General features: G+C 41.7%; 1 protein-coding gene across 2 annotated transcripts in view; it reads right to left on the bottom strand.

Annotated features, from left to right (window-relative positions):
• Positions 1-3,611: 3,611 nt before the first annotated feature.
• Positions 3,612-26,198, bottom strand: part of LOC147727729 (uncharacterized) — a 116,757-nt gene continuing 94,170 nt past the window's right edge. The window contains exons 6-9 of one of the 2 annotated variants that reach the window (XM_086961727.1): positions 26,042-26,152; positions 25,090-25,188; positions 19,464-19,550; positions 3,612-7,441 (exon numbers count right to left, since the gene is read on the bottom strand). In XM_086961727.1, coding sequence (XP_086817853.1) covers positions 6,711-7,441; positions 19,464-19,550; positions 25,090-25,188; positions 26,042-26,152 — 1,028 coding nt within the window. In that variant the 3' untranslated portion in view covers positions 3,612-6,710. The remainder of the gene's footprint in view (positions 7,442-19,463; positions 19,551-25,089; positions 25,189-26,041; positions 26,153-26,198) is intronic. The other variant, XM_086961728.1, reaches the window with a different exon arrangement.

Raw genomic sequence — 26,198 nt, 5'->3', positions numbered from 1 at the left:
TTGCTCGATTTACAGAAGTTGTGGAAAGCCGGTCTTTCTTATAACAGTTTTAAGGTCCTGGTAAACAAATCGGTAAAGATTCTTTCCCTCGAAGAAGATAAAACAGACCTAAACAAGAGGGCGCACAGCTGGTTTGTGATTCAGAGCTATTCTAGATGTACACCACAGCCATATTTAGGTACACGCTTCTCGAGAAGTATGAAGAAAAGCCTTTTGGTGATGAGGCTGGGAATTTTACCAGTAAAACCGCACTTACCGCCGTGGAAACGCACACACCCAACTAACCACTGCAGAATATGCAGCAACTCCAAAGAGGATGTCTCACACCTACTGTGCGTTTGTAAGAGTTTAGATCTGGAACGAAGACAACTTCTTAAGCCGCGCCTGAATGAAAATCCGATACGAACATGCAGACAGGCGGTGAAGGCTTGCTTTGAGGGGTGTGATGTCCGGTTAGCCTGAAGCTTTGCTCGCTTTATGAACGTAGTAAAAACAAAATTAACCTTGGCAGCCTCCCAACAAACTGGCTAGCAATACAGGCTACTGGTTACTTATTGGTACTTATTCAGTGGGAATGATCAATTTTAGACTCACTACAAATCTGGATTTTATACCTAATAGACAACTGAACTGAAGCGAATTCCCAGGAGGATGGTCTCTAAGCTGTCACTGTGTGCCAAACATAATACGCATAATAATAATTTAATTTTTTGCACTATATTTAAGTTTTACAGTGGCCCTAACAAACGACAGTTAGGCAGTATTTCGGTAGGCACAGACAAATTGTGGTCCACTAATAATTTTCCCTATTTAGGGGTGGTCTTTGCTGCGAACAACTCCTGGACTGAGCACATTGCTCACTCCAGGGGTAGGTTCTCAAAGGCCATTAATTCAATTCTTAGCCTACCCCGCTCTAAGAACACTGGTACTTTATCTGCTGTTTTGAAAATCTATAAAGCCCAGTTCTGTCCTGTTGCCACTTATGGCGCGGAGGTTTGGGGTGTGGCCAAATGCAGACCCATACAATTGGAAGAGAATAGATTTCACAGGAAGATACTGTGTGTCCCTATCTCTACTGCATAATATGTCTGTCACAAGGAGCTAAATTTGAACTTTATTGAGGACTTCATTCGCGCCCGCCCGCCTTGTTTTGGCTCTCCATTTGGAATAACCCGGCAGCATCTCTTACCAGGGATATTATTACTGATTGTCGGAACTGTGATAAATGCTTGGATATTCCCTAGCTTTCTGGAGTGTTTATTAGTTTTTGTTGCATCAATCATGGGAATGCTTTTATCGAGCACACTTCAGACAATCTCCCACCTAAAAATAAAATAAGAAATGCTCTATACACACTATTTGCTGAAAAAAGATCAAACCGGGAATCCCTCAAAACCACTGTTTCCACATATCTGGCTTTTGACTTTTTAACTTCGCCCATTCCTCACTATCTGACACTCCCGAAGGAACCACTGGGTGCGGGGATTATTATTCCGCTTAAGGGCAGGCTCAATTAAATTTGCACTTTGCTTTCCCCTTGGCCATCAGAAAGATCTTGATTCCCTCCCTTGCCCGTGTGACGGCCTAAGCGGTCAATCTGCTTTGCATTTTTTATTCTTTTGAAAATTTTATATGAAATATATTGAATTGTTTTTAATTCCGTATTTTAAAAAATTCAAACCTATTTGCTTGGGAAATGCATATTCAATGATTTTAACTATGGATAATGATGAACTCCTATTTCGCATTAGCACTTTTTTGCGTATAGCCGTCCCAGCTAGACAGACCATGCTTGATTCATGAATCTGTATGTACCATGTGATCCCATGTTGTTTCTTTTAAAATTGTTTCTTTTTCTGACTTGTACTTTTATGGATACTTTGTTATCCGAATAAAGTTTATTGAAATGAAATGTAAGTTTTACACTCTTGTATTTTATGAAATCATTGCAACTTTTATGGGAAAATAAGTCTTGTTTTACTTTATATGTGTTTTAATATGCAGCTGTTTGCTAAGATTTTTATTTATAAAGCAATAAAGATTTACTTACTTACGTAACTATTCACAAATATTTTCCTTTCTTTTCATATTTTCCCATATTGATTGGGAGTGTTATTACTTACCTCAATTCATTTCTATGAGTGTATTACAGTGCCATTGACTGGCCATATGTGGTGCAAGACTTATTCCAAGACTTGGCTGTAGTAAATTCGAGCCTGTTTTGTCAGCTGTACTACTATAGTCAACATAGGTGTAACATATTTGAACAGAAATTATCTTACTCTTGAGGATTTGCATGTTCTTTCCCAAACCCTTCTTTAAATTTCCTTTAATCCACCCATACAGAAGTAGATATTCTCATAAAAGAGAGGACAGGCGTAGGCAGAGCTCTCGGACAGGATGTTTGTAAACAGCATTTGTGATTTCACACAGTAGTACTTTTGTGGGGAGCCTGGCTTAGCAGGGCAAGATGGTGGTTGGGCCATGCTGATTTGCCACAACAGCCTGGGAAACCATCAAAATCCTTACCTGTATATTGCTACTAGTGACTAGAAATTCAGATAGAGGTGAAATAAAACTCCAAGGCCCTACAGCTGCAATGACTGTTTAGCTGAGAAGCACAACCCCCCCACCCCCCACCGGGAGCACAGCCTTGAAGGATTTGTGCAGTGCATCTTACAACCACTGAATACCCTGGTGAGACGCACCACTAGGCAGTGGCATTAAAAGACTCTGGTCGCAGCAAAGACGGGTGACAAAGGAGTCACTGTAACCTACCACTGGCACAAGAGGTCCCACCTACTCTTCTACGAGGGCAACTGTAAAATAGCCACATGGACTGAGGGGCACCCACGCTAGAACAGATGATGTAGGCCGGAGTTGTTAAGGCCTCAACATGAGATATACAACACTATTGTGAGACCTCTGGGTACTGTGAAGAGATGCAGGAATGAAAGACACTGTGCCTTCCCGCCTATGTCTCCCTGATGGTGTGAGCAAATTTGGTTGAGGACAGTGATACATGGGCAGATTGGAGGTACGACGACAATAGCAGCAGGCCAGGAGAGGCAAGAGAGGCCCAGTAAGACAATCAGGCAGTTAAGCCAGAACCAAGCCTTACACATAGGCGCTTTAAAGACAGAGACTATGAGCAATATTTAAAGTAGACCCTACACAAAGCACAAGTGTGGTGGTGATGGGAACCGCTCTGAGGTGGGATACGGTGGACAGGCACTCATGACTCGAAGTGGAGAAGTTACTGATCGCTGGTCGGGTCTCGAGAGCCCCCTGTCCATTTCCCATTTCCCTCAACAGGACTGCATGCTTTGGCAGGGCTGATCCTCCTGAAACTGACTTGAAATTGGGGTGCATGGGGGAGGCCCATCAGGCTCAGGTAAGAGCTCAGCTGATTTGAACATGCCAAAGACAAATGACAAGGTTCTCCAAATGAAGGGAAGTGGGAGAAACAGCACAATGAAAGATAGGCTCCCAGAGGGGTTGAGAGCCTGGGGGTGGGGGCGACTGAACCCACTCTTCGGAGACAATACTAAAAGCCAAAAACACGCAAATATGCAGTAAAAGATTTGAAATACAGAGAGAATGGACATCAGTACATTTGGATGATTTTATACACATTTTAAATGCAGTGACATGTATTACACAAAAGCATGGTCTATAATAAATACATAGTTGGCATAATTCTACAACACTGTAACAACTACACTGGACCCACAGTTAATCATGTTTCCGTTTTCTTCTTTCTGCTCTGTGTGGTTCCACAATAATATCTACAACTTTATCTGAACCATCACTATTCACTTTGAAATTATATGGCATTGGTCTTTTAAAACAATGTTTGCATTTTATAACAGTTGTATAAAACGACTTTATAGGTTTTGAAAGCGATTTAGGACTTAGTAATGAAAGATAAGCATCAGTATCAATGCTATCAATCGCTTCAAGTGGTGTGAATGACCAAGTTCGGTTGTGTGGGGAAGATTTGGATAATGAGGACAGAGATCAAATCGCTTATTTCGGATTTTACTGCTGAATGGTTTTCTACACACCCACATCTAAAGAGATTTAAGGATGAACGCTGATTTGTGAATTCTCATTATATGATGACATTTCTAGGTCAAGTTCGATTATGAAGTACTTTTTGGAAAGGCTAAATTTGCACATTAAATATATTATTAACATAACTCACATGTAATACAGTTCTGGTCCCAAATAAGTACTATTTAACATTTTTACAGTTTCTAGCATAATTAATGTCTGGCAATTGATATGTACTCACAGGTCTTGAGGTACATTCCTAGCAGTGTGAGTCACGCTTCATCGAAATTCCAACAAAATTTAGCATGTGGCAAATTTCTTTAATCTCCTTCATACACCTACCCATTTTTCCTCACTTCCACTATAATGGTACAATGCCTTCAGATAATGTCATGACTGCAACTGTTCTTTGTCAAGAGGAATTACCATTATCATGGTGAGCCTTGAGTAATATTGGTCATGCTCTACAAACCTCCTTCCCACTGTATGTACTGTGGACGATTTGCTACTATAAAGGGCATGAGTAAGCTTCTATCAGAGTTGGAAATGTGGAGTGACCACGCTCAAAAACGGTTTAGGAGTGGGTGAAGGGGTTTTATCATTTGGAGAGTCATTTTCCCATGGAAAGAAAAAAAAGCTGACAAATACACATTCCCATTGCGAGTACTCCTGAGTAACAGCCACTGTGTCGCCTTTCAAGGAGCACTCATGGAAATTTTTGAGAATTATGGATTTTTGGTGAATTTTTGGCAGAGGAGGATCCAGCAGTCTGTGGATTTCAAAGGCGCTCACTGAAGCATGGCAACAGTGCCCTATACTTCTCTAAAGGTAGAAGAATGCGAAATCACAGCTGAGAAGTGCAAGACATAACACAGTGGGTGGCTCTACTGGTATGAAGATGTGAAATTTACTCTCCAACATTTCCACCCAATAGACAGGGTGAGACAACCATAATCAAAGGGGTGGGGCTTACGCCATGGTTCCATCCAGTTCCTGAGTGAGGCCTCTAACTTGTGCTGTGCTCCAGCTGGAGAATAACTGGTGCCAAATCTCTGCCTACTGCTATCAGAAGCACCACTTATATGGCTTGCATATAGGTGAATATGTGATCAGCACACATTCTACCCAAATTATTAAAGCCATTCTCTACCCACATTGTTAAAACCCAGGCAAAAATAGCAAGGCCATCCTGCTCCCATTTAAAATTTCCATTAGTGTGGGTCTGTAGGTTAGACTCGTTAAAAAGGGCATTTTGGTTTTTTAAATGCAGCTCTACCGAACAGCTTTTTTTTCTTTTAGATTTGTGAATCCTCACTGTAAAAAGAAATGATGACTCAGGTGATCTGGTGTCTCACTACTTCATAACCTGACTTTTTTTCCATTAGAAATAAAGAAGGTCAAACTTAAGCCAGCTCCTTTCACAGGTGGTTGATCAACCTATTACCGGATTCTGAGACGGTCTTGTATAGACAGATAATCCTTGTGCTCCAAACTGTTATAGAGTGCCTTTGTAATCAGGATACAGGATCATGGCAACCACAAGCCAAACAAATTGAATAAATATTGCACTTGGTTATTGCCTTGATGCGAGGAACTCCCAGAGATATAAAAGTCCAAGATCTCAAAAAAAGAAAAACAAAAGTTATTTAATTTGCAATTCCTCATGGTAAAAATCATTTGATTAGATCACACCACTGGTGAAATATTCTGGATGACGAAGCAGGCACCACCACCAAAAACGAAAGAGGGTCACACAAGCTACAGGCCAGTGCCAACCCAACCACAAAATACTAGTGATACAGCTGCCACAATCCTTAGAGTTCTCAAATGCCTCTTCCCATGATCGCAAAGAGCCACCCTATCACCACAGTCCCTATTTACAGGCAAAACATCCTGATAAAAAACAAAATAGCATCACTGGAAAGAATAGGCTGTCTTCAGTAAAATGATACTGGGAGTATTCAAAATAATGTAGGGCATCACAGCTCAACTGTATGAACAATTTGGTAATAGGGATTGCTTTGTTAATAAAGGGGAGTCTACCTTCCTATGAATTTTGCTGATGAAATCTAGGGATATATAGTTATAAACCCTAGTTGCACGACTCTCCTATGGTGAGGTATTTATTTATTCCTGTTAAAAATGTGTAACTTATAGACTGAAAAGTGAAAGGGGATTTTTGCTATCTTTTCCCTTTCTAGCATTCCTCAGGTAGTTGCACTTTGACAAATAACTTGTGATTGCTGAAAGAGTTATTACATATACATTTTTGCATTAAAATATTCTTCTATACTTTCACTTGATGTTTTCCATGTTTCCTTGAGTTCTGTTTGATTTAGTTCCACTGAAGAAGCTTTACAATCATTTTTTACTGATACTCTAGTGGTTTCATTGAATATGCAATTCTGGAATGCTAAGACGTGTGACATATTGCCTTCTGCACAGAAGTATGGTCCGACTATATAAAACCTTTCTAATGTTTTGTTACTTGAGCTTAGTTAATGCTGCCATGTTGGATTACATTTTATACATATATCTAATGGCATGTATCAGCCTTGTCTTTGAGTCAGGGCATTTTCGCTTCTAAGCCAGCCAGATAATCTGAACTTTCAATTTTCCACTTAATAGTTTTTTGTTTTCAGCTTACATGCTCATCATGGGGCGTGGGCTTTTTTGAAGTGTCCTAAAAGCTGTTTCTTCTCTCTGAAGCTGCTTTCACATTCAGTACAGTGATAAGGGCGTTCTCCAGAATGTATTCTCTGATGTATAGTTAAACTTCCTTTTTGAGTAAAGCTTTTTTCACATTCATCACACTGGTATGGTTTTTCTCCTGTATGTTTTGTTTGATGTCTAATGAGATGGTATTTACAGCTGAAGCTTTTCCCACATACTGTACATTGGTAGGACCTGTGATGTGATCTCTGGTGCTTGAGGTACTGACTTTTCCCATTGAAACTTTTCATACATTCAGCACATTGATAAATAATGTGATCTGCAAGTGTTCTGTATTGTTCAGTAGACCGTCCTTTATAAAAGTAGCTCTGCTTACGCTGAAGATACGGTTGCCAGTTTTGCTGAGACCTAGGTGGACATGCTGTAATGTTCCGATTACTCTCACGCTTGGTAAATTTATCTGAAAGTTCAATTTCTAGTATTTCCTGATTTAATTTCGAATTTGATGAATTGCTGAAACCGCTTTCATCTTCAGGGTTCATCTCTCCTTCAAACTCCACTCTATTTGGTGGCCATTTGCGGATGTTTGCTCCTTTGATAGAATTCTGGAATATCATCCCTTTAGCTTTTTCTGAAGCTTTTCGCGCTTTCATTTTTCCAGCACTAATCAGGAAATCCTCGTTATTCAAGTTTCTGTGGGCGATTTGCTCACCTTGTGAATGAAAATGGGAAGGTTATTATTAGATATTTATGGGCAAAGAAACAATTATTGATACAACTTTGCAAACGTACACAAACAAACTGAGATGGTTGTAAAATGAAGCATGAAAAATTATCTTTTACCTATTTTTTCTATTCTATGACATCTGCAAAAAAAATATTTAAAAATAGATAAACACATAGTACGGACTAGATAATCTTATGAAAAAAGACCTTGAAAGGTATAAATTATATTTGATTTTAAACCCTGTCATCATTTCTGCTACAGAATGTGATTATGGAAAACATTACAGAAATAATTAACCAAAGAAACACATCAAAATCTACGGACATGTGGTGACATTTTGCCTCGATTAGGAAACACAGTTTATCTGGATCCAAATCAGACATACAGCGATGCTCTTCCAGCTCACAGGAACAGGTCTGCTGGATTAAACCAATCTGGCCATTTACTACCTCTTTTATCAGTTTGTCCCCATGCATAAGCACACTCTGAGCCAGTGCCATTAAAAACCTGCCATTGCTTTTGATTTCTATATATTTAATGAGTGCAATGGAAAATATTGATATATATACCAAAAAATGCAGTAAAATCATAAGCTGTACATGCTTCCGGCAAGAAAGAGCTAACTGTTAATATGTTAAGTTAGTTCATACTATTAAACCAATTATAATCCAACACTAGTCAAACAAATTTAGAAAAAACATCCTTTAGCTGTGTGCAGAAGGGATTGACCATAGACCCTGCACTCAAGGGTCCAAACCAAGAAACACACAGTCTTTGACGCAGCACAACTAGGGGCGACCACATGACTTGTCCGGTGTTCAAATCCTATGAACCAGGCACTCACTCCCGCTGCAAAATTCTCCGGAATCTCCCTTGGCCTTCTTTGTGGGTCAGCACATGCTGTGTGGACTTAAAAGACCTCCATTAAAAGACCTACTCAGACTCCAGAGCGTTTAGGCAGACCCACAAGGCCCATGGACAGCAGAGTTCATGCACCCACAGTAAATTTGTTGTTTTATTTTATTTAGGAGCAGGAAGAATCCTTTTGTGCATCACATGATGGCAGCCACAACAAATAATGTGCCTGTCAGATTGCACAGGTACTTGTACCTCATTTGCGCTTCTCACTCAAATTTACAAGGTGTTGCTTGAAGTATCTATTGCTATTCCTATCCCACCCTGTTTAATCTACTCAAGTGCTTTGAGATAGTTCCTGATACTTGACACACTTCAAACAAATATAATAAATACAAATGTAAATGAGGCTAAGGATGGAATGGGCATTCAAAGTGCACTAGATCAAAATGAAAACAAAAGAATGATAGATGGAATGTAGGAATTAACTTTAGCCACATTTAATTACTTTGAGCCGGGTTCCAATTAATTGTTTATTTTTCCTTTTTTTGCTAATTGTGCCCCAACCATAACTAAAAAGACATTGGCCTGTCAGTGCACTGAATTGTTACCTACAGATGATCTTTCAAAACATGGTAGGGACTGGACTGGCAAGAGGACTTTTAACTGAGAATAAGTGATTTGTCCAAGGACAAACTTCTACTTTTGCCACCTAAAAGGTTTCCTTAGATGAGTGGATGAATAGTACTTTGACATGAGGCATCATTAAACTCAGCAGCTAGTAACAATCCTTCTGTTCACCCATTTGCTTGTCTAAGTGTTCCGGCCTGGGTGCTACCTCACTGTAGGTCTGTTAGGAGGATCTATACATGTTTGTGTGCTGGTCTATGTACAAACATGTGTTATCAAAAGAGACTAGCTTAATATGACCAATATTGTTTAGACTCCGATTAGATTTGTCATGGGTACCTCGTTGGTGAGTTCATGAAGCCCTCACCCACCAACCTAGTTGGTGGAATGCTTCATCATCGGGCCTACCCAGTGACACCTAATGTGTCCCGGGTGTGCTGCGACGCCTGATTACAGCGGAGCTGGTATTTTACTGAGAGTGCAGTGTGAGGTGTGAAGTGAAATGTGAGTTAGAACGGCTTGACGAGGGTCCCAGTACCCGAGGGTAAATTAAATTTTAATAACTGGGCTCCCGTCAGCGGTTAAAATAAGGCTTGGGGATGTTTAAGGGAGGCGAGTTACTACCCCCTACATCCATCAGTTGGTCGAAATGTTTCAGCCAGTGCCTTAAATTAAATCTGGCTTTCCTCAGGACCTTTTAAAATAATGTGTAGTGCAAGTTAAAAAGGAGTGTAACCCAGGCTATGTGTTACACTCGCTAAGGTGTTTCTCCAAGTGTGAGAGGGGAGTCCCTTCTCATATATGCCTGTACCGACAACATTGAAGACATGGACAAAACATGTAAAGAAAGGAAAGTCAAATTGGCGTCTTCGCCACATAGTCATATACATAGAAAGCGGAATGAACAAGTTACTTACCTTCGGTAACGATATATCTGTAAGAAACATTAGTTAGTGTTAGATTCCTTACCTTAGAATATCCCCAGGCGTCAGTCTGGATCCGGAAACTTTTGCGTAGCAGTACCCCTGCGCGTCGGTAGGCATCGTCTGCAGGCGTCCCCTGCGGCTCCGCGTCCGTCGTTGGCGTCGTGCGCCGTGATGACGTCGCTGGAGTATATAGACGCCGCCTCCGCGCGCTGACGTCAGTTCTTCTTTTTTCCGCGCCTACAGTGGGTTGACTACCGTCGGAAAAAGTGTAATGGCACTGGTGGTACCATTATGGTGAGAATCGCAAATAATTGGGAGTGGTGTCGCTAAAACACGAGTATCACACATATGCATGAGGTACAAAGTGTGATGGGGCGTAAGTAAACGTTCTTACGCTTAGTTTTGCAGCCAATGCTTCCAGGAGTAAAGCGGTAAGGGGTTGACCCTGTAGGAAAAAAAAAGTTGGCCACTGGGAGTTAGAGACCTGTAAGGAGGGAAAAGCGCTTACCCAAAGTTTGTTGCTTGGAGGTTGTCATACTCACAGATTTTCTGGTCAGAGCCTGCCTTGTACCTGTTGCACCATCCTCATACTCCTGTAGAATGAGCTAGAGTCTCTTGATCGTTTTTATATGCTTGCTGATTGGATTAACTATCGGCACCTGTAGCGGGGAGTAAGGGTAGAAAGACTTCCCCGGGTGTGTCCCTAGCTGTCTGCTCAAAGACGGTGGTAAGGCACTAGTTTTTGGCGCATGCGCGGGTCTGATTGTGTCTATTGCGCATGTGCGGAGGTGAAACACTAGTTGCTGGCGCATGTATGGGTCTATTACACATGTGCTCGTCTAGCAGAGTAGGGCATGTGCCGTGACACTATTAATATTGCGGGCTTGGAATATCAAGGAAACCATGCGATTGGCAGGTTCATAAAAGGCCAGATATATTGGAACATCAGAGAGCGCCGAAGGAGCGGGTATGGCTGGGTATGACAGGTGTCATAACCCGGTCCGCGTTGGGCACGATTAGGAGAGGGGGTAATGGGTACCAGTCGAGGCCTCTGTATAGAGGTTTACGCCAGCATGTGACCGAGTTCCAAGGGATCGCATCGTTTAGGCTATTAGTGTGTGAGGAAAGGCGGTAGATCCAACGCTGTTCTTTGCTCAGCAGTCTTCTCTCATTGTCTAGTGCCTCCTCCGGTATTTGTTCGATGACTGTCCATGTGAGGTCATTGGGGGTATGGCCGTGTGTGATTAAGTGGTTGGTTAATTTACTGATGTTTTTCTTGCACCTAATGGTGCTTCTGCGCTCAGTGATCCTAGTGCGTATTTTAAGGGTGGTCATGCCGATATAGCGGAGACCACAGGAGCAGGTGAGGACAAATCAGCGTTTTGGGACGGGTGTTAACTAGTTGGTCCTTCAAGTTGTTGCTTCTCTTGTAAGCAAAACGTGGTATGTCCCACTGCCTCTGGCCCGAATTCAGGATCTTCCAATTCTTTTTAATGAGTTTTGCTACCTGATTGGAGGCTGTATTGTATGTCGTGACGCAGGTGATTGGTTGTTCCTGCTCTACTGTTGTTGTGGTTTCAAGGAGGGCCTCTCTATTCTGGTTCCTGGCCCTCTTCCTGGTTTTGGAGATGATTGCTGGTGGGTAGCACCGGGCCTCCAGTTTCTTAGATAGTTCAGCGGACTGTTCTTTATAGTCTGCTATATCACTGCAGTTCCTGCGTATACGTAAGAACTGCCCGAATGGGAGGTTCTCCCTTAGCGGGCGGGGGTGGAAGCTTGTGAAGTGGAGTAAAGAGTTTCTAGCTGTGGGATTATAGTAGGTCGTCGTGGTAAGCCTGCCATCTTTGACTGTTATATTTAGGTCCAGGAAAGCAAGTTGGTTTGCACTGATGGTGCTGGTGAACTTCAGGTATCATCAGTGCAAACCAACTTGCTTTACTGGACCTAAATATAACAGTCAAAGATGGCAGGCTTACCACGACGACCTACTCATTCGAAACTTTCAAAGAACGCTTGAATTTTCTCTTTGAACTCTTGTTGACAAATCGTGAGGGCACTATTCTTCAAATTTTCTCTACGGCTATTTAAGAATGTTTGTCTCAGTAAGTGACAAATATTGGCATTCAGTAGAAGATTAATAATGGAGGCCCTTCAGCATAGGATTCACCTTAAGTGGTCTTCATGGGTGTTTATCTTTGAGAAGAGCCTACAACTCAACAGAATTGGAACCTTCGATTATTAAATAAGTTATACTACTGTTTTACATTAGAGGTACTCTAGTGTTGGGCTCTTAAAATTAGAAGATTCGTTTGGTCGCATGCGTGTGACTGACCAAGGTGTTTTTCAGATCTTTTCTGACTGGATAGTAAACAATATGTGTGGGAGCAAGTTGAGATGAGGAAACCCCTGTAGCAGGATTTTGCTATTATCCAAACGTCATCAAAACTTGAGCCATACCTGATCAGGGTAAGGAGCCCTTGGAAAATATTACTCTTAGCTAAATCCCAATTGGGAACTATTAGATCCCACTTCTGGTTTCTCTTGGGCCAATATGATGAAGCATCTGTCTTAATTTGTCCTTGAGGCAATACATCTCTGCCAACTTTAGAACATTTCGTCTTCTTTTGCAAATATTACGAGTTTCAAAGTAAGACTATTATGAAACCGGATTTTAAGCTTCATGGCTTTCAGAAAAGGAAACCTGCCTTGTATTTTTTTCGTATGCTCCTGAATTATTTGGTTTGTTCCTATGTAGTAAATGTATTAAGTCTGTACTACGTAAGCATAATTCACTGTCTGTTTAATATTTTGTCCCTTCTTCTTTATTTATTATCCATATTTAAAGTTTGTTTATGCTTGCTTTTAAATAATTTGTATGCTTGTATAACTTTTATGACTGTTTTTAAATAATCGAACAAAGCCTTGATTGACTTCATGATTCTGTGTTCTCAAGAAAAGAATCACATTGTTCCAGAACGTGTTCAGTTTCTATCTGCCTTTTGAGGATTATCATGTTTGGGGTGTTGCACTAGTCCAGTGTTGAGAGAATAAACATTTCATGTTCCACACAGTGGGGTCGTTAATGTAGAGATATACACTTCCTTAGCACGGGGGATGGCAATTCGCTCTGACATTGCAGTTTAAGCTTGCAGAACAAATGATAGCTCTGAATTTCGTGCTCAGGTTCCTATCCTATTCCTATCCTTGACCCCGCCTCATGTTTGACAGGCTTGCTCCGTCGCACCGGGGTTTGTGACTTCTAGACTTCCCCGCGTTGACTGCACGTATTTTCCTACCATATGGTGCAGCCTCCGCCACGATTAGCCACTGGTGCTGTTGTATGGGATGGGGATTTCTCTCCTGCGCACGCGAGGTGAGATTAGACCCGGCCGGGTCCTCTTACTCTCTGCGCGGAGCTGACACCTTGTCCTGGACGATCATCACCAGGGTGCTCGTGCGGACCTTGTCTCTTTAGTCGGGGATTTTTTACCCTTTTGTATGTATCACACTCCGGCAGCGACCACGTTGGTACCTTTGAGCAATCGCTGCCTTGTGTAGCCTCAAGGTTAGATTAGCTGGGACTCATTCTCTGCAAATCTCTTCCTCACCACTGTTGTGTATACAATTTTTACCCATATCTTCTCCAGCAGGACTTTCACCGGATGTCCCGCCCCCACAATTAAGCCGAGCATGGATATTAATGGAGGCACCGGGAGCAAACTCATTCTATCCGGACCGGCTTCGTGGGGGTAGGATCTTCACCCTGGGCTAAGCACAGCACGTAAGTACTACAGCCACTGAGCAGGAGTATGATCGGTACTCTATATCTTTCCACTGAGCGGGCACCTGCCCATGCGGGGGAAAGGGGTGCACCCCTGTCGCGGGGACTTGGGCGAGCTCATGTGACCCCGCCTCATGTTTGACAGGCTCTCTCCATTGGACCGGGGGTTTTGTGACTTCTAGATGTTCCCTGCGTTGACTGCATGTATTTTCCTACCATATGGTGCAGCCTCCGCCACGATTAGCCACAGGTGCTGTTGTATGGGATGGGGATTTCTCTCCTGCGCACGCGAGGTGAGATTAGACTCGGCCGGGTCCTCTTACTCTCCGCGCAGAGCTGACTCCTTGTCCAGGACGATCATCACCAGGGTGCTCGGGCGGACCTTGTCCCTTTAGTCGGGGATTTTTTACCCTTTGTATGTATCACACTCCGGCAGCGACCACGTTGGTACCTTTGAGCAATCGCTGTCTTGTGTAGTCTCGGGGTTAGATTACCTGGGACTCATTCTCTGCCAATCTCTTCCTCACCACTGCTGTGTATACAATTTTTACCCATATCTTCTCCAGCAGGACACTACTTTTGAGTGTCTACACGAGCCGGTACTGCTGATACATAGTTGTGACCCCATGAGGGCGAGTTCTACTTGATTTCTCTTCCTTTGATGGTGCTATTACGCCATACCAATTGAAGTGACACTGTGTGCTCACATCATGCATGCCACTGTCACTCACGCTCTAGCACTATTTGAGCACGACAAATAAGTATTTTGATTTGAATGCCTTCCGTTCCATTGAGAATATTGAGTTATGCATATTTCATCACTTTTAATGTTGTTTATGTTTTTATTTGCAGGTTGTGTTTATATGATCTACTAGTTATCACTTTTTAGGGTGCTGTAGTGGTGGTCACCTATACACTCTTAACTCCCATTTGACCACTACCAAAAAGTGTAGGTAGATCCCTTTGGTCCTGGTGAATCGCCATCGAATAGGTTGAAAGGCGAGAAACATGTTGACCTCAATTCACAAACATGCATACTTCACATCCTTAAAGTGAAGATTTGCGTCTTTGTTGTATATATTTGAACTAGGATAGGGGCCACAGTCATTAAAATTGTTTTGAGTGGACTTCCTACCCTATTTTATTAAACTACACTCATACTCCACTTACACCTACACTCACCTAGGGTCCTCAAACGCACCTCACCCACCGGCTTAAAAGGAAAAAAGATCTCCGCCAAGTAGGCCCCACAACGGGTGCCTGATCGGGCACTGCACCGCCGGCCCGATAAGGAGCAGACCCTATGATGAAGCAAGACACCTAGCTGGCTGGGTGTGTGAGGGTCTTTTTCCGAAGGAGAGGTTCCCTCTCCACATTATCCAGACTCCACGGATGCATTTGATCATTACAAATTAAACACTTTAAATCCTGCACCTACTGTGAGGAACTGCATACTGGTTTTGCCCTATTGTTATTTCGGACATGTATGCTGGACCTGATTAAATAACAGTCTGTTCTACCCCTCCTTTGTGTCTAATCCTATTCTATTCTACCAGTTTAGAAGAGTCACTTAATGATCAAGACCAGATCAAGCAAAGGGTTTAGCTAGCACCAGCCAACAAGGGTTTCAATCTATGCAGTCCAGCAGCTAGTAGTGGATGTGCGCGTTCCGAATCCGGTGATTCTGCCTGAAGTCCCAGATCCATTCTCTAGTGAGAGGTGGGTCTAGAGGTATAGAATAGCTGCACTACCTGAAAACGTCACATGTATTATATTGTACAAACGTGTTGCCCCACCTCAATGATCGGTTGCTCATTGACCAAAACATAAACATAAATTGTATGCAGAAAGAGGGGCAACCACATTCAATTAGCAAATATTGTAGATTCCCTGATTGCATATGGAGTGTACTTGCATGCACCTGTGAGGTATGTTACCCATAAAGCTAGAGAGGGTAAATGGCAAACAGTTAGCTGATTTCCCTTTCCTTGCATATTCCCCGACTGCTTCTTATATGACCTCGTCGCCATGGAATTCTTTATAAAGGCAAGTAGCTTTGAATCAGCATCCAGAAAAATGACCTTTTGTTGCCAGTGAATGATAATGAACAGGTTTCAGCAGGTCACGGTGTGATTTGGCGAGAGTGCAACACCTGAACAGAGACCGTGACCTGAAAGCATTGCCTCGATCAATCCCCAGTAGAAAGACTTCAAGCGACTGACAAACATAAGTGACAGACAGCTGTGGTGGGCCCATGTGACCAGACCTTCATGCCCTGCATCTTTTCTTCAAGTGACAGTGGACCATGGAAGACCCGCTACACCTCCCTCCCCAAGGCTGCCACTCACACTCTCCACCATGGACAGTAGGCTTCAAGGCAGGCTCTTCTACTACCACTTTGTGTTTCCCTTCCCTTGTGTGACTCAGAATGTGGTTCTCATCATGCTACCAAATGCTCAAGGAACTGTTTGACCGCTACCTGCAGAATGGTTCCCCGTGTGCAGCCCCTTTCACACTATGCCAAATGAGCAGATATCAAACTGTGATAAAATCGTCACAATTTCAAACCTACACAGTGATCGGCTGTCTTTTGGCAATCTTCCTCATGTATGCAACCCATGTTCCACGTGGAAGTCTACAGTTCGGTAGTTATTGATTAAATTAAGAGCCCCAATCAAAAATATTGCTGAAGCCATAAAAATTATTAAAGTAACTAGACATATTGGATTGATTAGTAAAAGTCACATCTTTTTCTAAAAGAAGATCACTGCTTGGACAATTTCTTGTGCGATACATGTATTTGCAGCCTGAACTAGACAATGTAACCTATCACCAACCACCAATAGGTAGCTTCGAGATTTTGACTCTGCTCCTGCTGAAAGCAAAGCCCAAAAAAGCAGGAGTATTCGGATGATATCTGTGTATCAACTGATAGTGGCAACATTATTAACATGGATTGCCTATACGCCTCTGAGCTACACCTTGGAAAAGTGAACCGACACCTATCATGAATTTCATCTGCAGCCTGCACAAAAGAAAGGTCAAAGACAAGTCAATCTTATTTCGCTTTGCACTAGATTGATTTACAATGTAGCCACTCCCTTCTCGGCCGGGGATATCACGACTGAAACAAAGAAAGATTGCATCATAATGTAACTTGGCGATAGGCGCTAAAATAAAATTTTTACATTACTGTACCTTCTCTAGTGATTATTTTATGTAAATTGGCTGAAAGTAAATATTTCCTGACAGGCTGTACGTAATATATATATATATATATATATATATATATATATATATATATATATATATATATATATATATATATATATATATATATATATATATATATATATATATATATATATATATATATATATATATATATCCAAATCGATCAGGTAGCACCACAGTGAGAGGCCACAGGAAGCGTTTCTTAGTTCAATATCTTTATTCTATCAGCGACTTGCCAGCAGTCAAAACGCCAGGAATGGGCATCCAAAATCTTGCCAGACGCGTTTCAGGATTCTTTCCTTTCTTCAGTGGCTTTGAAAAGGAGTGAAAAGACGTATTGCTCATGCTCAGCTTTTAATGTTCTAACCTCCCGCCCTGATGGGCGTGGCTGCACTGCAGCCTCATGGTGGTTGTAGTTTGTTGCTTGTGTTACCCCAGTGGGTGCGCTTTCATTCCTTGAATTAATCACATTAAAAGCCCAAGTGGGTTGATGCATCTTCCGTAGCGCTTGGCTGCCTTGCTTTCTAGCCGCCGATCTGAACTTCATGCAGGTTGCAGCCCTGAACTGCTTCCTCGCATCTCTTCCTCCCGATTTATCTAGCTCTCAGCTTGAGCCAGAACGGTCCTGCGTGGCAGCAGTGAGCCTCTCGCTACGGCTGTGCAAAGCCGTTAAACATCCAAATCGATCAGGTAGCACCACAGTGAGAGGCCACAGGAAGCGTTTCTTAGTTCAATATCTTTATTCTATCAGCGACTTGCCAGCAGTCAAAACGCCAGGAATGGGCATCCAAAATCTTGCCAGACGCGTTTCAGGATTCTTTCCTTTCTTCAGTGGCTTTGAAAAGGAGTGAAAAGACGTATTGCTCATGCTCAGCTTTTAATGTTCTAACCTCCCGCCCTGATGGGCGTGGCTGCACTGCAGCCTCATGGTGGTTGTAGTTCGTTGCTTGTGTTACCCCAGTGGGTGCGCTTTCATTCCTTGAATTAATCACATTAAAAGCCCAAGTGGGTTGATGCATCTTCCGTAGCGCTTGGCTGCCTTGCTTTCTAGCCGCCGATCTGAACTTCATGCAGGTTGCAGCCCTGAACTGCTTCCTCGCATCTCTTCCTCCCGATTTATCTAGCTCTCAGCTTGAGCCAGAACGGACCTGCGTGGCAGCAGTGAGCCTCTCGCTACGGCTGTGCAAAGCCGTTAAACATCCAAATCGATCAGGTAGCACCACAGTGAGAGGCCACAGGAAGCGTTTCTTAGTTCAATATCTTTATTCTATCAGCGACTTGCCAGCAGTCAAAACGCCAGGAATGGGCATCCAAAATCTTGCCAGACGCGTTTCAGGATTCTTTCCTTTCTTCAGTGGCTTTGAAAAGGAGTGAAAAGACGTATTGCTCATGCTCAGCTTTTAATGTTCTAACCTCCCGCCCTGATGGGCGTGGCTGCACTGCAGTCTCATGGTGGTTGTAGTTCGTTGCTTGTGTTACCCCAGTGGGTGCGCTTTCATTCCTTGAATTAATCACATTAAAAGCCCAAGTGGGTTGATGCATCTTCCGTAGCGCTTGGCTGCCTTGCTTTCTAGCCGCCGATCTGAACTTCATGCAGGTTGCAGCCCTGAACTGCTTCCTCGCATCTCTTCCTCCCGATTTATCTAGCTCTCAGCTTGAGCCAGAACGGACCTGCGTGGCAGCAGTGAGCCTCTCGCTACGGCTGTGCAAAGCCGTTAAACATCCAAATCGATCAGGTAGCACCACAGTGAGAGGCCACAGGAAGCGTTTCTTAGTTCAATATCTTTATTCTATCAGCGACTTGCCAGCAGTCAAAACGCCAGGAATGGGCATCCAAAATCTTGCCAGACGCGTTTCAGGATTCTTTCCTTTCTTCAGTGGCTTTGAAAAGGAGTGAAAGGACGTATTGCTCATGCTCAGCTTTTAATGTTCTAACCTCCCGCCCTGATGGGCGTGGCTGCACTGCAGCCTCATGGTGGTTGTAGTTCGTTGCTTGTGTTACCCCAGTGGGTGCGCTTTCATTCCTTGAATTAATCACATTAAAAGCCCAAGTGGGTTGATGCATCTTCCGTAGCGCTTGGCTGCCTTGCTTTCTAGCCGCCGATCTGAACTTCATGCAGGTTGCAGCCCTGAACTGCTTCCTCGCATCTCTTCCTCCCGATTTATCTAGCTCTCAGCTTGAGCCAGAACGGACCTGCGTGGCAGCAGTGAGCCTCTCGCTACAGCCGTAAATTGGCTAAAAGTAAATATTTCCTGACAGGCTGTACGATATATATATATATATATATATATATATATATATAAATATATATATATATATATATATATATATATATATATATATATATAAGCACAGGTTTCCCTCTCTCCAGATCTGCGTATGCGGTCAAAGCCTCCACGCCAACCACAGGAAGGTAAAACGGACCACCAATTCAGCAAGCATATTTTGTTTTATTTCAGTTCACAAGCCAATTTTCAGCGACGCGTTTCGAGCACGAGTGCCCTTGTTCACGCTGCAGTGGAATATATATTGGTTTAGTTTTCTATACATTTACCAGCTTGATCTATAGCTCTTACTCACCTACGGATTTTACTTCAAGGTCTGGTTCTTCTTGGAAATGTATTTCATCTTCTGGTTTATTTCTTAGTGCAAACAAAGGATCACCTGCTGTAAAAGGAAAATGGTAGTAACCGCCAAATGAAATAATGAAATACTTTTCATAGACTCAATGGAAAATTGGTTTAAAATTAAAATAGTATATTCATCAACACAAGTAAACAAATGAAACAATCCTACTGTTATGTGAAATGTTCTAAAATGGTAGGTGATGCTTTGTTTATATTATCAAAGTCCTTGTTATAGATATGGATCAATGTAATGAACTGGGACTCTAGAGCCGTGGATATTTCCTACATTGAGGCACCGAGGTCGCAGACTTTGAGAGTATGCCTCTTCAGGCTTTTATTGGTTTGTTTTTAAGATTTTCTATGTATAATAGGCTCATTTTTGGGTCGTTTTAGATTTCTTACTATTGCTGTAGGATTAATACATTTTTATGCCGATCTTTTATATGATGGTCTGCTGTTATATCTTTATGAATTGTCTTTTTCTATGCTTTTATGAATGGCCAGCACATATACATTTACAGGTAGACGCAAATTACGACACAATTGATATTCAAATGGTGATGTTCCATTCCATTCACCCCTCCCTTAAGAGTAGCATCATTTCCATCAAACACAACATTGAAAAAACCTTTTTTTCACAATATTTGCAACATTACTGTAACAACATATATCTGCTAGAGAAGAATGATGAAGTGTCACATTTGTCAATTAGTGACCTTGGACATGTCTGTTTCAACATTCCTTGATGTTTCTTCGAAGATGAGACTATTTCAATATCACTGTGATCTAGTATATTAATGTAGTGCTCAAGGGGGAAGCTAAGCTATAACCACTAGATAATAGGCCAGAGAGAACATTTTAACTCTCCCAAATACTTAGACACTGCTTCCATAGGGTCCTCCTCCTTCCATTGTCCATCTTGCATCACAGCCCAACCCCCTCCACCCAAAATATACGCCACCTCTGTCTCTCTAGTGCCATACAGCATATAACTTCTACTCTTGCAAACTGCTGAAAGCCTTTGCTGAACAGCACCAGTGTGCTGAATTCTTGTTACTCTGACACACTGTGGACTTAGTGCCTCTAGTGCTGTGGTCAGTTTGGACTTGGCATTAGCTTTCCTTATGTCACCATGCCACTATAACACCCATACCTTGCAACAAAGTCCTACCGTGGCAGCCTCAAAATATTGAATCCCTCAAATATGTGCACCTATTTGGTATGTGTTTCACAAGGTTCTCCTCTGGGGATCCACTCCAGACCACTGCACCCTTCTGTCTTTCATAATGCTTTCACCTCTTTAACCATGCTCCGCCAAGGTTGACTTTTGCACTCCATCTAACTACTAGTGAATAAATATTCCGCCGCCTGCACTAACACAAGACATGCAGTCCTAATGCCCCTACACCTCTGCATCTCAGCTTCTCACAACTATCTACATACAACACTTGTGTCTTTAATGTTGGAATTTTGCTTCAGCTCAATGTAGAACTTGGGGGTGGAGAGGCCAGTTTTCATCTCACCGGATCTAGTCTTATAAGTGTATGATGGCGATCTCCATCAACTGCAGAACCCTTTGGCGTTATCCTGAGGTGTGAATGATCCTTCTCTCTGGCTTCCAGATCATACCCTAACCAGCAGGATTGCAGAAGATGGCGCCTGACATGTCAGATGCATAGGCACGGTCCCAGTCTGGTGGTTCATTGGTTTTCATTGGGGCTGTGCAATGTGCAGCATCTTTTCTCCATTTCCTGTGCTAAAGAATTGATTGCAGTTTTATGTGGATGATTACTTTTTTCCAAAGGTCCTATTTAACCATTCGCAGACATAACAAAAAACAGATAGATTATATTTCAAATAGGTTTTGGGAAGGATTATCTACCAAATGAAGTCTAGGTTTTGGGCAACTAAACTGAATTAAGTTGCTTCACATGCATACATAGTTTAAATAAGGATCCCCCCGGTTATAAGTGTACGGACCGTTGTTGCCTGGTTAACACTTGCACTCTCTTGTCATGCTAGTGGTGAGCTTTATCCCTCAGCTTACCTGCTGTTCCTTCCTTGTGATATGGGACGCTCAAATGTGCCGTATATGTTGCAATGATGATGATGATATTATTGGACTGGTCTTTCCACTAATGTCAATTATGCTAAAGTACATTCTTTTTTCCCACCCTGTGGGCTGTTATGTATGTCATATGTGTAATAAAAATGATAAACAAAGTCTTTAAAAATAGAAGGATACGTTTCCTGGGGGATTGTTATGGAGGGAAGTGGCTCCCCAAAGGAAACCATACAATGATGTATCTTTGCACCTTTATTCTTTAATCTTTATATTGCTGATATAACTATGAAAAGAACTTCTACATTTCCACTGAAACTAACCTCTTAGCATGCATTAGTTATGACATATCCCAAAGGCACTTTCCTGCATTATGCCCCATTTGGAAACCAAGGGCTTTAACTGGGAAACTATCAAACTCAAAAGCGTATTAGCTTGCCATCAAATATTTACATTATAGGCAACTGTTTTAGAAAAATAATTGGTCAATTTAAATAATTTAGCATTTAAGAGTGTGTGTATTCCATGCAAGGTTGTCAGAGAATGCACATATCACATGTACAGTAGGACACCAGCAGCAATTCAAGATACAATTAATTTTTAATGCAGAACGTAGAGTTTGCTCGCAATTACTTCTAATGCATGCTGTTGTTTTATTTACTTCCCATCTTAACTCATGGTGAGAAAATCTACATGACTGTAGACAAGAATGAATCTAGAAATGGTGGAAGGGAAAGTAGCTCTTGCCTCTTTCTGTTGTGCCCCATGTCAAATGAATACATTTGTGCTGGGGCATTGCCGCCCACCACTTAAGGAGACTTTCAACACAAATAGTAGGGTGTCTTTTCTTACCCGGTGGAGATCTTGATGCTGTAGCGATGACTCTGTGCTTGCCAATAGGGAAGAAATAACTCAGTAATGCAATTTCTATGAAACAGGGCTCTTCCCAGCAGACATTCCCGTCCTTTGCCCTAGTGTGTCCTGCACATGTTTCAATTGTTGTAGGCAGAATTCAATAGCTCTTTGGTAAATGGAAGTATTTATTCCATTTACTCAGTTCAAATCTTATCATCTTAATTGGCTGACTCAGCGCAAGAAAAGTAAAGATGATGTTAAGAGATCCTTTTCTGCATATAATCCAATGTATCTTACATTTTGGGAACTCAGAAATAATATGCCAAACTAAAACGGTCTATCCTCTCTGCCCCAAAAGCAAACTGTACTTGTATCTATCTTTTCGCACTTTGGAAAATTTGCCTGTGGTACATTGCAAATAGTTATTAGTGAAACAATGAATTCATTTAAAGTTGATGGTCATATTACTTTATGGATTTGGCAAATGTGTGTGACCAGAAAGTTGGGCATTTTTGTCCAGTTGACTTATTGTTAGGTTGCCTAACAATGGAAAGCCCTTCTTGGAAATATGTTATTTGCTTAGACATTTTACAAATGTACAAATCTGTTACAAGTGCGCGTTTGTTTCTTTCTGTACCTCTCCACTATGCAATTTTAAATCGGCAATGCAGGCATAAAATTTGATGCAAAACTGATTATTCCCCTGGGACCCAAGATCTGCTCCCAATTCTTTGAAAGTCAGACGTGTACTCTCAGTTGTCTAATCTACAAATGTTCGTATCCTCTCAAAATGCTTCCTACAGAGCTTTATTTCCTCAAATGCAGGAGGTAGATTCTGACTTGCGAGGGTCAAAGGAGATAAAAATGTGGGCTGGCCCTGCATCTATGTAATGTAGAACACTGTACTCTAAAATGCTTGAAAAGTCTTTAACCTAACTTTGAAAAAAAGCAGGTCTGCAAACTGCAGCGTATTATATCTCATCTCTAGATCATTCAAACTCTCAAAATGGTGCAGACAAAGATTTTCTTTTAATTTAGACTGACTAAAGTAGTGCGCTTTTGCTTGAAGTGATTTGTTCCAATATTCATTATGCGTAGCTTAACTGCAGGCATTGTCAAAAGCAAGCTGATACAAAATTAAAGTTGTCAATGTTTCATGATTGTTAAAGTGAGCTGATTATGTTAAAATGTGAAACTGAATTATGTCTCAAAGTTTGCTGAAAGACCAGTCTTACCTCTTGTAAATAGTGACTTTTTAAGTGAAATTAAACGTCTGATGATAAAACGTAAATTGTGCATTCCCTCTTGTTATGAAGTTTGTATTATTTGTAGACCTCAACATTAACACCCCTTCAACAAAGATGTCCTCCAAAGACGTTTTGAATGTTTGGTATTAGTACCAAAATGTCCCTAGAACAAGGTATTGTCAAAATAAGTCTTGGGCTTTGTGAAAACATGCGTTGGTCAGATTATGCCCTATAGGCCCAGAAGTACGGGTATGGCTTAAACCGTGCCTGTATCCAGCATCCATGCATGCAGGATCAGCACTGTGCTGATAACTCTCTCTGGGTTCAGAGGTCAGTGGTGTAGCCATGGATCTGGTCACATGCATATCAATTATGCAGTACTTACAAGTACCTGGCACATTATACAGGACTAAGGGTATAGTGTAATAATATTTCACTTTAAGTATATCCGGCAATACAAAAATATGTTCAGTTTATGGATCCTGCAACAAATGCAGTCGTTGTTCTATAATCAAAGGTATCACCACCACTTTGGGAATCACACTAGCGCTCCCTATGGATGGTTGGGTCCAGCCTGCCCTCCACCTCTGATATACATTAACAGAGCGAAGTTTTGGAAACCAGGGTCCCGACTCCCGAGTGCTGCCGGAGCAGAAAATACTTCGCTCCTGGCAGCACAGATTCAGATTTATAACTGGAAAGCCTCTGCAGATGTCTAAAAAGCGTAATATTTTCTTTATGGATAGTTTTAAAACTCACTGGGCAGCTTTTCACCAAAACAATGAAAAACGGAGCTTCTAACTGTGATCTAATTACAATTTGGGTTTTGGTGTTGAACTGCTTAGTGCTTTTGCCTTCTAGCGTCAACAAAATTTACAATGCCTTTCTCACCAATACAGGCAGGAAATGCTAGCTCACCGTCAGGTAAAAAAAAAAATCTTGGGGAGGGGGTTGGGTTGAGATTTTCACTTGCATCAGCAAAACTCGGAATAGGTGAATACAGTGGTGTGAGGTAGCTGAGGAAATACCTTCTAGTGAGTTGGCATAACATCTAATACAGTGAAACTGATAGATAATTAAACACAGTGCAGTGAAAATAGGGCTATGGGTAGAGCGAAACCAGGTTACAACAGACAAGAAGTGACTAGCATAATCAGACAATTGTTTGTTAATCACTGGATGATGAAGAATCGCTGCAGTATGGTGAGTGTCAAAGGAAGGATATGGTGACAAAGCTGGGGTCATTTGTGGAAGTCAATGTGATTCCTTAACATTATTTGAGACTTGGAAAAAATGTTCCGGAGTGCTGGACAGTAGAAATGGAAATTGCCAGTTTTTGTGTGTAGTTCAATTTAGCAACTAAACTAGATCTTGTCGAGCCTGTAATTAGAAGCAGGTAAGAGCAAGTTACTCACCTGGAGAAATATTAATAACTTCTCTATTTTCAACATTTCGATGGGCTAAGGAATATGCCTGTTGCTCATCTTTTATGATGAAGGAAATTACCTCATTCCCTGTCAATAAAGGAAAATGTACATTTAGTTATACTTACACAAAAAACATAGGAGGTTGTTTATAGGGATAGCAGATTCTGCATGGAGTGAAATCGAGAACTCTTATTTATGTTGTATACATGTTCTCTCTGTTTCACAACAGAACATGTTTCATAATAATATAAATGAATCTGAATGAAATACTAGTGTAGAAGAATAAACAAACAAACAATCAAATAAATAAATAGCTTAATACAACCATGTATAGTTTTAGTATCTCCCAAAGGCATGGTTTAAAGGGGTATTGATGGCTATAAAATTGCATAAAGGCCAACCACATATCTCTAACTGGGCTGCAAACATTTATAAATCTAGCGGACCTAGAGGAAAAAGCAGATGAGGACAAGACTTGTTCAACAGAGTAAACGGGGGTAACTGGTATGCCTCAAGTAACGCGCCAGGCATACCAGCTCCAACCCAGTTTATAAACTAATTCCATGTTTCCATGCACATGGACAAAGAGCCCCACTGCACCCAGATGGGTTGATGCAGAAAAATAATTTTTTTAGTCCCACAGTTCACATGAATGGCTGTGGGAGAGAGAGGGTCTACAGTCCCTTATGTGTCATGGACAAATGCGGACTAACAACATTCTGATTTTGATATTGTACTGTATCGGCTGATAGAGCCCAGGACCAGACAATGTGAAAGACTGGAAGGAGTGATCGCCTGGATGTAGTCCTTCATCAGCAGCATCCCACTATGCTTACAGGAAGTTAACAAAACAGATTTTTGCACTCTGCCACTGAATGTAATCAACACAACAGAATTACAATCTCTTCAATTTAACTAGTTTCAAGCTGTGAAAATTTACCTGTACTGGGCATAGTGCTACGTTTCCCTTTTAAACCAGGCTGCGGCATTAAAAATGATTTTGACATGTCCTCCTTTCTCCAGCTGACATCGGCATTGGGATTTGGAAATTCTATTTGACATAATGTATATTCAGTTAGATCTTTCTGACATATAAT

This window comes from Lissotriton vulgaris, chromosome 3_1 (assembly GCF_964263255.1).
Source record: "Lissotriton vulgaris chromosome 3_1, aLisVul1.2, whole genome shotgun sequence".
In the NCBI taxonomy this organism is placed as follows: Eukaryota; Metazoa; Chordata; class Amphibia; order Caudata; family Salamandridae; genus Lissotriton; species Lissotriton vulgaris.
This window is presented reverse-complemented; position numbering and strand designations above follow the sequence as displayed.